We start from the raw sequence: 18,494 nt of genomic DNA, 5'->3' as shown, positions 1-18,494 counted from the left end.
CTGAGGTCCAGAGACCACCACCACGTGGTCGTGTCTCCTTAAAGCAGTCCTTAATAACGGGTCCATGGAACAAAAAAGTTAATAACCCTGGCTTAAAGGGATAAAGAAATGCACTCTAATTACCAAACCTCTCCCCTGTAGAATAAGGAACCTCCTCATGTGCCATTAGTTATAATGAAATGGTTCCTGGTTTTCCTAGCTCTCTGATTATTTCCTTATAATACTCCAATCCTTCCAGCTAAGAAGGCTTGCAAGGTTTGACCCCTTGTGGGAGTACCTAATGAAATGCAGCCCCAATTCATGTCTTGTCGAGGGCAGGGATTCTCTAAACCCCTGAGCTCTGTATCTAGCAGCTGCCCAGGGCTTTTCCTGATGGAATGAAGCTAGAAAGACCTGCAAAACATTTCTGCCTTAGACAAACACTGGGAGCTTAGCATCCAGGTGATTCCAAAGTCAAGTCTTTCCCTAAGCTAAACTAAGTGCATAAAATTCTCTCTTTTGTTCTAATATGTGTTTGCTTCAACTTTGTTAGTCTGCTTGTGCCTAGGAAATTGTAAATCAAATTTGGGGTTCACCTGTTACAAACTGGTAACAGTGAAAGGTAACCTAAAAATGAGTCTTTAAATGTCATTTCCATCTTGCGATTAAAATAGATATGCAAAGAAATCACAAGTGGAATTAATTCAACTGCAGGAAAAGAAAAACTTAGCCAATTTGTTAATAATAAAATTGTTTTAGTTGCTTAACGACAGAAGTGCTCAAATTGTTTTTAAGTGAAAACTTAGCAGTAATAGAAATTGTAACTAAAAGATCATTATATAAATGCCTTTATATTATAAAACAGCAGAAGAAGAATAACAAATTGTTATAGCTGGGTGGTTGTAGCCTAAACTTAGCTATTATAATGGTAATCTTAAACCAAACTCACCTTTGATTATAGTTACTTTGTAACTAAGTTCACCTAGCCATTAAACTTCAGCTATTGTAATTATAAACTGAGCTTGCCTTTTTAAATGATTACTTCAAATCTAGCCTCATCCCTTGTCTTTGCTTATAGTTATTTCATGACAGCTTCTGCCCCTATAGCTCAGGAGAAAGCAAACTTGAGACACCCCTGTCTCCTGTCCTTGCACTGGTATTAGTGACCCTGCTTTCTCTAGGGGCTCCGAATGTGGACTAAATTGTTGCCTACTGGAATTCTTGGTCTCAGAGTTGAATGTCCACTCTTTCAGTCCAGCGCCGCCAGAGTCCTCCGGCAGACTGGAAAGTGAGAGAGGCCTCTTGCCTTGACAGTTGGGGGTTCCTAAAAGCAGTAGTTCATGAGTTCCCCTGAGGCTTCAACAGTCTCAGTGAATATGCATAGAATTATTCTTGCTCATCCAAGGTCTGCTAAAGTTAAAATGGGAAATAAGCAAATTTCTGAAGCAAAGGAAAATTGTATTAAAGCATTGAGGACACTTTGGCTATAAGCCAATCATTAAGGAACTAAATTCTCACACAAAAATGCATGGTAACAGTGCAAATTAGGAAAAAAAGGCTTTTTAAAAAATATTTCAAATGTTATTTTACAGTTAAACTTATTTTGTAAAAGAATGAAAGTTTTAAGTAACTTTAGTAAGTTGTATTTCTCTGTCAAACTATTCACGCCTGCCTATTTGCTCAGTGTATATCTTCATGTTAGGATGAAAATATCAAATTAACAAATAAAAATTCTTAAAAGATCCATATTCAAACTGTTAAAAATTAAATATACAGTTACATATGTGATGAATATTCCTAAAGCCCAAATTAGGCTAAGCAGAATGGGATGTTCATATAAAAATCTAAATATAAGAACTATTGAGAAACAGAAAAAGATTCTCTTGAGCTCTTTTAACCTACTCAGCCCCCAGGGACTTCTCTTTGTAAAAGCTCTGAGGGAGGGGCTAAGTGTAATGACAGGTTAAAGCTCTTGCAGGCCCGGGTAATTAAAAATCAGTTTTCCCTGTTATTCCCCACTTTAAACCTTTTACCAGCCCTATAATAAGGGTGGTTAAAATAAGGGTGGTTAATAACTCTATTACCAAATTTAAGTGAGTAAAGGAAAAGTTCTTAAAAACTATAAAAATATCTTTTCTAAATTATGATTAAAACAAATTAAACAACTGTAATATATTCAAGAACCTAGCAGTCAGTATATTTTTAAGATAATTCAGTTTCAGAATTTTATTAAAAAATAAATTTTAGCCTCCTGTAAAAGAAGGAAAAAGAACATTCCTTGCATAAACTAAAATGGTTTCAATTTATTTAGCTTGGCTGTTATCTCTGGTTTATAGAATACCAAGTAAATAAATTAACAGTATATGTTTTAAATCTTTAAAATAATAAAAGTTGTAAGTTCATGTTTAATGAAATTAAGCTAAAGAAAAAAATGTAGATCTGTCCTCTCTTAAATGGATAAAGTAAATTTCATTGGTTGGTAACTCTAATTTAAGGAGCTTATCTTAAGATAAAGTAACCAATCTATATGGTTGTGGTTAATTATAAGGAGTTTTCTTCTAAACTGAAGCATTTAAATGACTAATTCCAAGCAGCCATTATTAATTAGAAATGTAAACTGATATTAATAGCAAAAAAGAAAATTCATAACAGAAAAACCTGTCATAGGCCACCTCAATCTGTTTGTTAAAATGGTAGTAAGGAAAAATAATCTTAATTCCATTGGGAATCTTCAGTTTTCATAAAACAACTGAGAAAGTAAGTTTTCCCATGCTGCTAATGTAAAATACCTGTGTAATTAACGTCATCATAGTAAAAGTGTACAAGTAAAAAGCAAAGTACTAACAAGTTAAGTTCATTTAATATGTTATACATAGCATTAGAAGTGTTTAGAAAGTATATAAAAATCAAAACATACTTCAGAATTGTCAAACTCTTGTACATTCAAACCAAGCCTTCAAAACACTGCAGGTTGCCTCTCCATTGGAGTTACTGGCTAGGCTGGTCACTGACCCCTAAAACAATACAAGTATCTACCACATCTCTAAGTTATGCTCCTAAAGTGGATAGAGAGTACATTGTCATTTCAAACTCCTGCAGCAACCAGCAATGGCTCAATATGGCCAGATGCACAATGGATATTGCCTCCAAACTGACATTGTTTCATAGTGCTGAAAGGTGCTATGCACCAGGCCAGTGGAATACTGGCACCTACTTTCCTAGCTTCTCTCTAGGATTAGGAGTGCTGCAGCACGCTGGCTGTGAGAAGAACATACCAAATGGAACAATGATTATTAGAGTGATGTGAATAGAACTTAAACGCAGTTGGCATTATGGCCTGCTCCCATTGAGAGACAACATGTATGGTATTGCAAACCTGGAGCTTAGATCTATTAACTGCAGCACACACAAAAAACGTATGCATTGATTAGTGCATTCATTAGTTTTAAATACTGTACCTATATCCCTCCTATTCTAGATATGTGCCTAATGATTATGGTAATATCTTTTCTATTCTAAATCATAAGCAGAGGAATATTAAACATGTTAAAAGTCCTGAAAAACTTCATTTTCTAAGTAGTTAATAAACATGCCTGTAAAATAAAGGAATAGCCACCTTGCTTGAGAGCAGTGGGGGCAACAACCCTTTTAATTAAAAAAAAAAAAAGCCACCAAGTTAAGTGGGGGGAGATCTCTCACAGTCTTCACCCCACACCAGGTGAAAAACATGCTTAACCCAAGTCTCCCTCCAAGCCCTCATCCTAGAACCTGTGCCACTCATACCCTGGGGAAGACTGGCAGACCCACATGCCATCCAGCCAGGACTAAGCATTTCCCACCACAAGGAAAACAGCAAACGAGATGGCTAAGGCCCACTTTAGCATAGCCCCTTCAAGGTGGTCTATGGGTAACCTTTCCTCAACCAGGACCTGGAAACCAGGTTCTGATCAAAACCTGGCTGAAAAACGGCCTCACTCTCAATTAGCGCCAAAATGAAGGGGACCTTATTCTGTAGTTCTCATCACTCCTGCAGCTATTAAAGTTAAAGGAATTGCCACCTTGGTGCACTTAGCCCAAGTGAAGTCAGCTGCCCAAAGACGCACCAGCTCACCTGAAGCATCTGACAGGACGTATGCATATGAGTCATTAGACAGCCTGAAACACCTTTCAAGAGACAAAGTGAAGTAGTGTCTTTGTGACAGCCAGCTGTTCCCTCTGACTATAGCCCACACACCTATGCTAGGGGGAAGGCATGCAAAATATCTCCTAAGAAATCTTGTCTGTTTTCATTTCCTGTAGTTTCTCCCTATACAATAACTAAAAGAGCAATGCCTCTTCTCTCATATCCCTTCTCTTAGCTAGCTGTCTTGAGCATAACCACCACCATAGAAAACTGGGATTAGCAACATATACCAAACACCATTATCTGTTACAATCTCTCCCTAGCACTAACAGCACAGAAAAAACTAGCTGTCCCTTAGAAGTCCTAAAACAGCAAACAAACTCTCTTGCTGCTGTAGTACTGCAAAATCACAGAGTCCTTAACATGCTAACAGCAGCATGGGTGGGGGGGAGGTGGGTGGGCATGCCTATTTCTAAAAAAAAAAAAATGCTGTCTCTATATAAATCACTCTGGAATAGTCCTAAATAACATTCAAAACCTGGAAGATGAAGCCTACCACCTTCAGAGGGATGCAACCTCTGAAAGCACCTGGATTTTCTCACTCTTGTGGTCCAATATATCATAGCTGTCCCCACTTTTGGGACCCATTTACAACCATTTTTATCCTTTTAGTAGGGTCATATAACTTCAAAATTCTAACTAAGCTTATTTCTTCCAGAATCAACACCTTCCAAAACAAAATATTAGTCACAGAGGGATTTCAGCTACTTCCAACCACAATGTCGAACCTGTCTTCCCTCAACCTCAATAGAATAGCCAGAAAAGTTTATGCCTTATCAAGTGAGGACTACTGCCCTAACCAGCAAGAAGTAACTACATCACAGAAAAATGATTACCCCTCAGCAGCCCGCTTAAGAATAAGGGCATGAACTCTGAGGGGAGTTAAAGCAGGTTAATCCAGGGCAATGGAGGAGAAGACGACCCACAACATGGCTGACAGACAACATGACCAGCAGACCACCTGGCCAGCGAACAACATGGCTGCAAGACCTCGCTGGGACCTTGACTTTAACCTTGAGGTCCCAGTTGCTCTTTCCAGGACCTTCCTTTGGCCCCGGATATTCCAAAAAGGCGTCACCATTAGCCCCTACCATAGGTGGGGTAACCAATAACCTCTGGGGCCCATCCCCTTATCATTAGCAAGGGGGTGGAATAATTAACAGTTTAAAAGATAATCATACAAGGTAGAGCCTGCTCTCTCTGCCTAGAGGAGCCCACACCAAATCTTAGTATTTCCATCTTTCTCTCCTATTTCTCAGCAAGCTCTGTTCTTTCCCCCATTTCCCAAGTAAATTCTTTTCACTGACCTAACTAAACTGGCATGTTCATAAATTCTTTAATGCATCATAGCCAAGAACCTAAAGAAATCCAACACTTCTCCATCTTCAAATCTAGACATTTGCAACCATTTAAGTCTATCCATTGGAATGCAAACTTTTCTGAACATTTAGTCTATAGACTCAAAACCTCAATAACCTGATTTATAGAGAATCAAACTTCATTAAAACAGCCCTGTCTTGAAAGGGAGTAGAATATGGTGAGCCAGTGCTCAACATGGGCAAAATATAAGGTGGAAGGTGGTGGTTTGGCAGTGGATGGGGGTGATAGTGGTTCAGGGATGTGAATGGGGTCAAGAGTGCTGGAATGTGAGGATGAGTTGGGGGGTGGTGTTGGGATGAACTATCCATAGAACAGGGGAGAGGACTGGAGGAAGGAACAGATGAAGTCTGGGGACTTGTAGATCTGATTAAAACTACAATGGTGGAAATGTTCTTTTAGCAAATACGGCAGAGGAGGGTTATTAGTGCAGGGTATTGGGGGTGGATATTTGGGAAGGGCACACCTGGGACATGCTTCTATGGCATATGAAAGTGTTCATCTTGTCACAGGGCATTATTTCAGTGGATGGAGAAACACATAATAAATTTTTAAAAAATTAAACTTCCATCCTGGGGAGTCCTGCTAGGTTCTAAAATAGAGGGGTAAGAACATCTCAAGTACACAGGAAGCACCTAATGAAAGAAGACAGACCAATATGTCAAGCCCTCAATATTAATGCATGTAACTATGAACCTTATTCTTCAAAAATTACAACCTAGTGATTATCATGAGCTCCAGGGGAAGGAGAAGGGAAGAATGGGTGGAACACGGCATTTTTTAGGACATTGGAATTATTCTGCATGATGCTACAATGATGGATACAGGCCATTATGCATTTAGTTAGATTTTATAAATGTATGGTATAGAATGTGAAACATAATGTAAACCATTGACCATGGTTAGTGGCAATGCTTAAATATTTGTTCATCAATTGTAATAAATGTACCATATTTATGTAAGATGTTATTAATAGGGGAAAATGTGAGAGGGGGAGGGGGTGGAATACACGGGAGTCCCCTGTATTTTCTATATAACTTTTCTGTTACCTAAAGCTTCTTAGAAAATAAAGTGAAAAAAATAAGACACAGGTGGAATAAATAGAAGAAATGGTCACTGTACATAAAAATTAACAGGTCTTATGGGAATGAAAGACATTATTTTTATTTTTTTAATTTATATATATTATTTTGTATGTTTTATCTTTATTTCTAGTTTTGGCTTTGTTTTGGGGGCAGTTTTGGATTGCAGAAGTGTCACAACTGTGGCAGGGAAGGATGACTGGTATGGGGTGTCAGTGGTAGGGGGATGTGTGGGGAGAGGTGCACCTGGAGCAAGCCTCTATGGAATATGAATGTGTTCAAGTGGTCATGGGGTGTTATCTCGGTGGGTGGAAACCCACACAATAACCAAAAAAATATTGAATTTCCATCGTGGGGAGGCTGCTACATACTCTAATGGAGTGGCAAGAATCCTTAGAGTACACTGGCAGGGCCTAGCAAAGGAGGACAGACCAATACGCCAAGCCCTTGATATTGAAGCTTGTACTTATGCACCTAGTTCTTATGAAATTGGAAACTTAGCCTAGTATTAAATATTGTCTAAGAGTTACCCCTGAAAGCCTCCTTGTTGCTCTATTGTGGCCTCTTTCTAAGCCAAACTCACCATATAAACTCACTACCTTCCCCCTAGCAAGGTACATGACTCCCGAGGAATGAGCTTCCCGGGCACCAAGAGATTATTATCAAGTGCCAACTAAAGATGCATTTGGAAAAAGACTTTAACCAAAGGGGGAAATATTAAATACAAATGAGTTTTTACAGCTAAGAGCTTTCAAAGTGAGTTGGGAGGTAATTCCAGAGGTCACACTTATGTTTTAGGAGGATCTCACTGACTGCCACAGTACACGGTGCCTCAAGCAGGGGTTTCCTGATGGCTCTAGAGACATGTGGATGCTATAGGCAGGGCAGACAACTTCAGCAATTTGGCACCCTGCCAGTGGGCCCTACTTTGGAATATATGATAATCTATCTCCCCAAGGTATCAGAGTTGAACTAATTTATAATTTTCCTACACATGGTTCTTCTGCCCCTTTTATTTGAACCTATAATTAGCACTATACTCATTTAATACATGTCCCAGAGAATTAAATCTTACAGCTGTTCATATGCCAGTTGAGCCCTGAATCTCAGCAGAGTTGCATCCAATACCTACTCTCCAGTTCATTAGACTCACCCACAACAACTAATAAAAGGATGATGAAAAACAATGCTTAACCCAAAAAACAAAGAGTATCTATGACTACAAGCAAGACATTTCCACCCATCTGCCCCATAGGATGTAAGCCCCCTCTCAACTGGAAGCAGAGTGGGCATCACCATCCCCAAATCCTCAAGACTGAGGAATGGACAAACATAAGGGAGGATCGCAGCTATGGACTAAAGGAGACTTATTATTATTCTAGTAATGGAAGAACTTGTAACATTGATATAAATGCAGTGGTTATCAGAAGTTCTGAGGGAATGGAGAGGGAAAAACAGGTCTAACATGGGGCATTTTTGGGACATTGGAATTGTTCTATATGACCTTGCAATGATCGATACAGGCCATTTTACATTTTGTCACAACCTATAAAATTGTGCAGCGCAAAGTATAAACCATAATATAAACTATAGTTTAAACTATTGGTTAGTAGCAATACTTCAATAGGTGTTCATCAATTGTAACGAATGTACCACACTAATGAAAGATGTTGTTAATGGAGAAAAGTGTGGGAGGGAGTGGGGGTGAGGTATACGGAAATCCCCTATATTTTCGATGTAACATTTATGTAACCTAAAGCTTCTTTAAGAAATAATTATAAAGTTGGTTTCATAGCAAAAAATAATCATATTAATAGCCCTGTCTTTACATGCACTATCTAAGGATAAGGTTTTATTCACAGAAAAGCCAAAGGAATTGGTAACAACCTTTTATTCTTCCCAATTCAAAAGCAAAGTTTAAGGATTGTATGTGTGGCAAAGATGAGCTTTACTAATTAAAGATCACAGAAATCAGACTCTTTTCATAAGGGATCAATAATTCCAGACTTCAAAACTGACTTTACAAATAAAGATGTCACCGATGTAAAGGCAAGGCCACCATTTTAATTTCCAAATAGTGACAGTGTAAAACTAATTCACTGGCTAGGACAGTTCAGTGACAAGGTTGCAAGCTGCCATAAAATAAGGAATCTCAACCTAATCCAAGGTTGGCTGGGGAGACTGGAAACTCTAGAAAGATCCATGGTATGAAAAAAAATCCAGGGTAAGTTCAATGCAACTTCTTCATCCTGTCCTTTCAAGGTAGTTTCATCCTTTCTTATTTTCTTTTATAAGCCATTAAGTAACAATGGCAGTTCCAAACAACATTTTGTTCTATATGGCATAAAAATTCAAAAATAATTTTAGAAAAACAAGGTAATAAAGTAAGACTAAGAAAAGGAATGATAAGGGAGAGGAAGAAGTAAAATTAGGTCTATTTTAAATATTATATTTTAGGAAAATGAGAATACCACCCAAGTACATCTCTTGCTTACCGAGTCCTTTAAGACTCTTAAGGATACGAGACAAGATGCTCTTTAATAAACTGAGGAAAATTTTTGTTATGCTATTATTACAGATTCGCAAGAATATAAACAAACTGGCCTCTAAATGCAATTATTACATAATATGTTTACAGCAAGTGTAAAATAACTACATTTCAAAATAAAGTTGGATAGAGGATAAGTGAGTGGATGGGCATACAAGAGGGGCTTCTGGGTCACTCATGATTGTTCTATTTGTTCATCTGAATTCACGTTTGCAAATTCATCAAGGTTATTATTTATACTCTTCTCTGGATGTGTGCTACATTTCTATTAAAGTTTATTAAATAAAAGTTATATTTCTGATTGTTTACATTGCTACAAAAATGTTGAGATATGTATACTCATGTCTCAAACATGTTATTTTAACTCTCAAAAGTAACTTGCGAAAAAAAGAAACTATTTCATAATGCTTTGGTTTTGAGAAATTAGATTATTTCTGTAATATACATATAAAAAATTTATAATTTACATAAATAAAATCATCTTTTATTCTAAGTACTCTATAGTCCTTACAATACTGTATCTAGAACCAATTCTAGTCTACACTATCCTAAGGTAAAACACTTATTCCCAGAACAAAGCAACAAAGAAGTGTGTACACATTTGTAATTTCATCAAAATCAGATCTAGGGATTTTACTAAACTAAAAGGATTGAATTATGACTGCTGCTCTTGTATATCTTTTTAAATTTTTACTAATTAAAAATAATCTTTGGAACGGAATGCTTTCAAAGTCAAACAGCAAATAATGCTTACCTTCACTTGAATTGCACACTGTAAAATCACGTACCAACCGTGATTTTCCTAAAGAAATTTTGGGTGATGAGCAGGAATAAGAACGCGAGCGGATTCCAGAAAGCAATGATTCCTAAAAGAAATCATAATGAGGTTTAAAAAAATTCTAGGAGAGACTTCAAAGTATGTGTTCACCAAGAATGTAACTATCTTTTAAAAAAAGAATCTACCTGAACATTTCTGATAAAATCTTATTAAGCATTTGTTCTCTTTGGCATTTTACAACTTTTACAACATACTGTCTTTTTAGGCATAAGCTTTTAGGAACAGTTCCTGCATATACTCTAGGATGTATTTACAACATTCTAACCAAGTTGGTTAAAAGTGAAAAATTAAGTCAAAGACTTGTTCTCTGTATTTGCAACAATGACTTTGACCTATTTTTCTATCTGATGAATCAGTTATTTTTGGTGTTGTTTAACACTGTATAACTGAATCTGCTATACTTAAGGATGATAAGAAGGCAGAGAAATGGTCACATACCATCATAAGAGTTTAACTTTCAAAGAGCTATTTTACATTGATAGCATTAGTCACAGCCTCTGGGGAGAAATGTACTAGGTCAATATACAAATTCTTCTATCTGTATTCATATTTCTTTTTGTTCTTATCATAGCACCTTTTTAAAAAATATATTTTACTTTATTTATCCTCCCCACCCCCTGCCCTTGTTGTTTGCAATCACTCTCTGCTCTCAGTGGTGGTGCAGGCCTGCTTGCCTTCACCAGGAGGCCCTGGGAATCAAATCTGGGGCCACCCCTATGGTAGACGGGAGCCCAATCGCTTGAGCTACATCCGCTTCCCCCTCATCATATTTGAATAGATCTTCATCCAGCTATTCCTGGGATGATGTTTAATATCACCAATTTTTTTCTTTAATTTTATTCCTTTAAATGATCTGCCATTGTTTTGTTCCTATTTTCCCAATTACATGCTATTTCTTTTATATTGGCAACATATGTGAAATATAAGGTGGCAAGATAATTAAAGCATGGTTTTCTTATATAGTCCATCAAATATGGGCAATAGAACTCCATTAATGCCATTCATGGTACCCAACTCCTAACTCATAGACGCTTAGTCACTTTAGGATTGAGCCTTCCCATCTATTTTTAAAATACTACATAAAGTTAAGGCTAAAAGAAAATAATGAAAAATGTGTTACTAATATTAAGCAATTAGCAAAAGTCCTTCACAAGTACTGGTCTCTTCTATTTACCCTAAGTGAAAACACACAGTTGCCCCAAAGTCATCAATTTAAAGAGCCTGGATAAAGTCTGAAAAAAGGGATCCTGATCCTGCTTCAAAGGGCCCTGGGCCACTGCCCAGGACAGCCTTGTCAGGGAGCACCCGGCCAGCCCAAGCTGTCCCATGTCCCCAGCAGTGAGCCGGCCACAGAGGTCCTAGCCAAATGCCTTCCTCCATGTTTAAATCCGATGGTAATGACTTTTCATGATACTGAAACTTTGGAAGTTGTCCAGACGCTTTGGCAAAAAAAAGTTAAACTAGGTAACTGCAGAGACAGGTCAAGATATATTTTATGGGACAGATTCTCCTTAAATGTGAACATGAAACTGTTTCACAAGAGGAAAATACAGAACTATTTTTTACTCCAAGTAATGATGAGTTTTTCATAACTCCATTCAAAATGTAAAATTAATAAATGTCTACATTAACAACCATACCCATTTCCTGTTATCTAGAACTATCACATTACTTTGAGGTTCATGTAAGCTACAGGCCTCAGGGCTGAGGGAAAAGACTTGAATTGACTTTTTTTTCTTTATTTCTCTCCCCTTTCCCGCACTCCCACCCCCCCCGGTTGTCTGCTCTCTGTGTCCATTCACTGCGTGTTCTTCTGTGATCGCATCTATCCTTATCAGTGGCACCAGGAATCTGTGTTTCTTTTTGTTGCATCATCTTGTTGTGTCAGCTCTCCATGTGTGTGGCGCCATTCTTGGGTAGAGTGCAATTTCTTTCGTGCTGGGCGGCTCTCCTTACGGGGCACACTCCTTGTGCATGGGGCTCCCCTATGCAGGGTCATCCCTGCATGGCACAGCACTCCTTGCATGCATCAGCACTGCACATGGGCCAGCTCCACATGGGTCAAAAGGCCCGGGGTTTGAACCGTGGACCTCCCATGTGGTAGGCGGACACCCTATCCACTGGACCAAGTCCGCTTCCCTGAATTGATTTCTGACTCTATCACTAAGCCTGGCAGCCTGGACAAGATATCTAACCTTTTCAGAACCTCACCTCCTCACAAAGTAAATAAAATAAAATTAAAGGACTACTTATACCACAGGTGAATTGTGAGAAAACATTTTGTATATAATAGAGCATGCTAAAAAATAATCCATTATTATAACAATGGTATGTTTAGAATAAGAGGAGTTTTGGCACAACACAGGTTTTACTGCAGCAAATTCATTTAAAAAAAAGAAACAAGTAGACAACAGAAGAAATCAAACAGGAAGAAAACGTATGTTCAAGCATTTGAAAAAAACACTTTTTCAGCAAGATTGAGAGAGTTAATGAAAGAAATGAAAATAAAACTCTAATATGAAACGGCCAACAAATTGCCAACAAGAGAAGACTTGGCCCCTGTGAAAAAGCTGGCCAAGTTTATGGTGTGTCAGGATAGGTCAGAACGCTTACAGACATCACCTCTGCCATACCTACATCATTCCATCTCCTCCTTTAAATGACCTGCCTTTTTTGTTCCTATTTTCCCAATTACATGTTATTTCTTTTATTATATTGGCAACATATGTGAAATGTTAGGTGATGATTAAAGCATGTTTTTCTTATATAGTCTATAAAATTTAAATGAATCAGCAATAGAGCTCCATTAAAGTCAAGTAAACATTTATGTGACCAAAACAAGTTTGATGACAAACTCACTAATACTACCAGTTTTCTCTTGGGTGAGGGATGATGGCAGAAAATACTGTATGAAATGATAAAGATTTTCCAATTATCTAAAAGATGTTTTAGACTTGTGATGCATTTATGTATACACAAATAACCTTAATGGGTAAGTGCTACACAAATTCAAACAGAGTGGGAAAAATTAAAAAGACAGATTAGGGAAGCGGACTTGGCCCAGTGGTTAGGGCGTCCGTCTACCACATGGGAGGTCCGCGGTTCAAACCCCGGGCCTCCTTGACCCGTGTGCAGCTGGCCCATGCGCAGTGCTGATGCGCGCAAGGAGTGCTGCGCCACGCAGGGGTGTCCCCCGCGTAGGGGAGCCCCACGCGCAAGGAGTGCACGCCTAAGGAGAGCCGCCCAGTGCGAAAGAAAGAGCAGCCTGCCCAGGAATGGCGCCGCCCACACTTCCCGTGCCGCTGATGCTGACGACAACAGAAGCGGACAAAGAAACAAGATGCAGCAAATAGACACAGAGAACAGACAACAGGGAGAGGGGGGGAATTAAATAAATAAATAAATCTTCAAAAAAAAAATGACAGATTAATCAGACCTCTCACAGGTCTCCAAAAAATACAGTGCACACATATGAATAAGAGATAATTTGTCTTTCAGATAGAGATGGATAGATTTCAGCAACATATTTTTCACACTTAAAATAAACCAAATTAATACCGAGTATACCTTTGACTGCAGATTACTTGATAAAGAAAGTGATTCAGCTCTGGAGATATTAAAATCAGGTTCAGTGTTGGTCTCGGAAGAGTCCAATTCATCCCCACTTGGAATCCCAGTCCTTGAGGAACTCTGGGACCCTGGAGTGTAACAACTGTGGGACCGGTCAGAGTGCCCTTCCCCTTCACTGTCAGCATCCAAGGCGTCAAGGCTAGAACTAAAGCACAAAGTAAGCAAATAAATAATCAGGTAGGTAGGTAGGTAGAAAGATTTCTTGGTTTCTAATTGCCTGAATTAAAAGTGTCTCACTGGGGTGTAGTACAAAAGGCACCAGTTAATTTCCAAAGTAATTTATGTTTAAGTAGGTTTTTTTTTTTTTTAAGATTTATTTTGTTTATTTACCCCCCTTCCCCCCATTGTTCATGCTCACTGCCTGCTCTCTGTATCCATTCATTATGCACTCTCTATGTCTGCTTGTCTTCTCTTTAGAAAGCACTAGGAACAGAACCCAGGACCTCCCATGTCGGAGAAAGGCGCTCAATCGCTTGAGCCACCTCCACTCCCTGCTTTGCTGTGTCTCTCATTGTGTTTCCTCTTTAAGTCTCCTTGTTACATCATCCTGTTGTGTCAGCTTGCCACACCAGCCCATCGGGTCAGCTTGCTATCTTGCTTGTCTTCTCTAGGAGGCATGGGGAACAGAACCTGGGACCTTCCATGTAATAGGCAGGCACCCAAATGCTTGAGCTACACCTGCTTCCCTTAAGTGGTTTTTATTGTTTTTGTTTCCTCCTCTAAACCACCTCTTTAAAAAAAAATTTTTAAGCGTCCACAAATGAACATTTCTACCTAGCAAAAAACATTTCAAAGTCTAAGAAACTAAAGCTGATTTAAGTAACACCCTCATGATTTCTGTTTTGTAAATGTGATTATTGTAAGTTCCAAAGAGTTACCTTTCAAATATTTAAAATGCAGACAAAACAGAACCACTGGGCTATTTAGACATAAACCCCTGGGGGAATTTGCCTGTGACAATATGCCTGTTCAGTCTCTCCATTGTCTTTCAGCTGGACAGCTTGGAGCGCAGAGAGACAAGTAAGGAGAGGTATGTGAAGGTCACACCTCAAGGATGATATTAAGACACAGCCTACGTTGTCTCTCTCTGGGGTCCTGCTGAGGTGTGTGTAAGCGTGACCCCTCTGATGACCTCCCGACTCTTTTTGGAAGACTCTTAGCCATATAAACTCATTTGTCTTTGCCATTTCCCCCTTTTATTCAAAGCCAAAAAGCAGTTTTTAACACTTGATCTAACACGTAGGCTGAGATATTCTGCTGGTTGGAGTTGACCCTTTTATTCAAGGTCTCTTTCTAGTTGCATCACCAGTTAATGATTGGTAGTAACCCCTTGGTGCCAGGGAGTCATGTCCCATGCTGGGGGGAAGGTAATGCATTTATATGCTGCATTTGGCAGGGTCAGATGCTGGACTTTATATATCCTGCCATAACCCACTGAATGTACTGGGAGAGAGTGTGAACTACAGGATTAAACTATTATCTATGTGGTGCAGCAGTGCCCCAAAATGTGTTCACTGAGTGCGATGAGTGTGCCACAATGATGAGGGAGGTTGTTGGTATGGGAGGAGTGGGGTGGGGGTTGGGGGGTATACAGGAACCTCTTATATTTTTTTAATGTAACTTTTTTGTGATGTATATATCTTCAAAAGATACAATTTACAAAAATGATGGGGTGGGGGCATGGGGAGGGGGGTATATGAGAACCTCCTATGTTTTTTTTATGTTTTTTAATGTAACATTCTTTGTGATCTATTAACTTTAATATGCAGCAGTGCTCAGAGATGTATTCACCAAATGCAATGAATGTCTCGTGATGATGGAGGAGATTGTTGTTATGGAGGGAGGAGGTGGATGAGGAGGGTGGGGGATATATGGGGACCTCATATTTTTTGAATGTAATATTAAAAAAATAAAGACAAAAAAAATGGGAAAAAAGAAACAGTACAAGTATAAAAAAATTTTTAAAAAGACAGCCTAGAAATAAGCAAGGATGAGAGCCTAAACAAGCTATAGATTATTATTTTTAGAAGTCTTTCATTGCTTTTTTAAAATTCCTGTGAGAAAATCTACCTCAGAAACAGGTAGTGATTTTGTTCAATTACTACTTTTCTTTCCTAAAACTAAAAGGAAAGAATTTGACCTTCCACATTCCAGGTCCATTACAAAACACTTATATTTTAAATTGCTCAAACTTAGGTCAACAGCTTTCATGGGTTTGTTAAAACACCATGAATTACCAAACATATTTTTCTTTGGTTGTTACAATTCTTAAGTTAAAATTTTAACAGCCCAATGATATCGTCTTGATTTGAAATATAAAGGACCAGAAAATCAAACTTTGAATGAACCTGTTTTCTGTTTTCCTTACTTCTCTTCAAGAACCACAGGCTATTTAATGGCCAGAGAGCATCAACTTAATAAATTACATGACACTTTGAACAAAGGTCTTATTATATGAGCACCTAATGTGAACCCTTAAATCAGTGTCTAATCCTTGAACTATCTCAAGAAAACGACTGGGAACTAGCAAACCAAACACAAAGTAAAAGCCATGTTTGGCAACAGTGAGGATTTTCAAAAAAGGCTTTCTCCTTCAAGGACTCACAGAGGAGCTTAACTGCAGCACCAAAAGAAAGATGACAGAATGGAGAGGGACTTCACACTTTACCTCAATTCAACACTCAAACATGCTGGTGTTCATCAAATTTTTTCTCATGAAAACTGAAGCTCAGGTTAGAAAGTCTTTCAGGTAAAGTTTGGTGCTTTGAATAATACAGTAACTTAATTATAGATATTTTAAGGTGTTATGTGGTTTTCTCATTCAATGACAAGATGAGGTTAGAAGACCTTAATGGGGCAAAAGCTTGCCAATGCCTTGTGTCTCTGTACTTGTCTTTCAATGCGTGATCTCTGTACTAATGTAGAAATGAAAATTAGTCAAAAGCCTGGCTGCCTACAATAATATCCTATTCTAACACAAGTTTTCCAGTTGTGTACAGCATTTCTCTATTACTATGAATAGATTTTAAAGTACCAAATGAGCATTATTTTATTTTGCATATTATATTTTAAAATATTTCTTTTTCTATTTATTCAAATTGGGCGACTACTTTTTTTTCTTAAGCTATTAACTTAAGATATTTGGGATAATAAAACATATTCTTCAGGATTACCTCTAGTGTTTTCAAAAATTCCCACTAGTGGGATCTGAAATCAATTTGCAATTTGGTAGGTTGTGACCAGAATTTTCTTTTAAAATAACATTGAATGGAAAACACTGAATACATTCCCCATGTTATATTTCATGAAACTTTTGTTTAATGTGTGTGCGTGCATGGGGTAAGGGGGCAGCTTGTGGTGTGACATGCATTTCTTACTGTGGATTGAGGTTAAAAAAAAAGGTGAAAATATAAGTTGCAGAGTTTTTGGAAATAAGAGGTTGCATTGCTTATTTTACCCTATGGCTTCTCAAAACAGCTATTTAGTTTAAATAATATAATGACTACATTTTTTGCATATTTTAGTTTACCAAAAGATTGTTTTAAACCTTAGAAAATTTAGGATTAAGGCCCTAATCAGCCTTGTCCCTGTGTTAAACGCAGTTTTTTTGCATACCTATTTCATTAGAAGTTCCCAGCCTCTCAGCCTATTTATTCACTCATTCCTGAATTGGGTGCATTTCATTTTGAGTTCATTATCAAACATGTTACACACTCCAAATCAGCACACCTGCTGAAGGCAGGGTCCCACGGCCATGCCAGGGCCAAAACGGGACTTTCCATTGTTTGCAAATCCTCTCTCCTTGTTCCCACACTTTTCAGAGGAGAGGGAGGGCACAGGAGATAATGTCAGCCTGTGGGGCCAGTCGAGAGGTTTGCTCTTGGGATAATTTATTCCTCTCTTTGCTCTGTGCCTTCCCCTGTGAACCATAGCATCTTTTCAGAGGATTCTAATTACCTAAACTCAGACTGGATAGTTTTTCTCATATTCTAAAGAGGCAAAATTCTATCTGTAGCAGTGAAATGTTTAAAATTCCCAGAGCAAGACCATGATCAAATGATATAATTTACACAGCCTGCAAATATCTAAGCAGAACAGAGAGATCATTCATGCCTTTTCCTCCCTATTTTCCTGGGATACCTTCTCTCAAGAATGTATTAGATCACACACAGAGAGACCTTAAAGAACTGTATAGAATCCTGCCTCAACTGGCAGTCTGATGGTTCCAAGAAGATAACGTGGAGAGCTCCAAATAGCCTATCAATTAATTTATAGCAATAACCATCCAGCATCTTCAAAACCATAATTTACAAAAAAAAATCTACAAAAAATGTTTTATTATTGATGTATCATATATAACCCTTAGGTACCACTACTTTTACTTAAAAGCTTTATGTTCTCAAGTTGTTTTATATCTGTACAAAGTACTCAGCTCATCAATTATCACCTAGTGATTACCACTTCCCCTCCTCTTCTCTCCTTTCTGATTAATTAAATCTCTGCTGAATATTCATTCACCTACAAGGATGCTTATTCAAAGATAAATATTTATTCACACTTGCATATGTGTCAATGTGTTCTATTTTCATTTTGATTCACGATTATATGTGTGAAAATGAGCATGTATTCCTAGGGTTATAAGGTGGAAAAAATAGGCTATTCTCTAAGGAAAATGGACAACAGGATGGATGGATGGATGGACAGAAAGACAGACACATATAAATATATACAATTATATAAAATACAATGATACTTGTTTTAATGACAATTTTGACATACATAGGGAAACTTATATAACACATAAGTTTCAGTGCATAAAACAAAAACAAACACAATGAGCCTACCACCAAACTAGAA

At 38.0% G+C, this 18,494-nt stretch overlaps 1 protein-coding gene across 3 annotated transcripts in view; it reads right to left on the bottom strand.

Moving 5' to 3' along the window:
• ARHGEF28 (Rho guanine nucleotide exchange factor 28) overlaps positions 1-18,494 on the bottom strand; it is a 346,092-nt gene that overhangs the window by 107,082 nt on the left and 220,516 nt on the right. For all 3 annotated transcript variants that reach the window (XM_058310148.2, XM_058310153.2, XM_012523181.3), the window contains 2 exons: positions 13,575-13,782; positions 9,924-10,035 (listed from right to left, as the gene is read on the bottom strand). In XM_058310148.2, coding sequence (XP_058166131.1) covers positions 9,924-10,035; positions 13,575-13,782 — 320 coding nt within the window. The remainder of the gene's footprint in view (positions 1-9,923; positions 10,036-13,574; positions 13,783-18,494) is intronic.

This window comes from Dasypus novemcinctus, chromosome 2, assembly GCF_030445035.2.
Source record: "Dasypus novemcinctus isolate mDasNov1 chromosome 2, mDasNov1.1.hap2, whole genome shotgun sequence".
Taxonomy (NCBI): domain Eukaryota; kingdom Metazoa; phylum Chordata; class Mammalia; order Cingulata; family Dasypodidae; genus Dasypus; species Dasypus novemcinctus.
The sequence above is the reverse complement of the archived record's forward strand: the minus strand, read 5'-3'. Positions and strand labels throughout refer to the sequence as shown.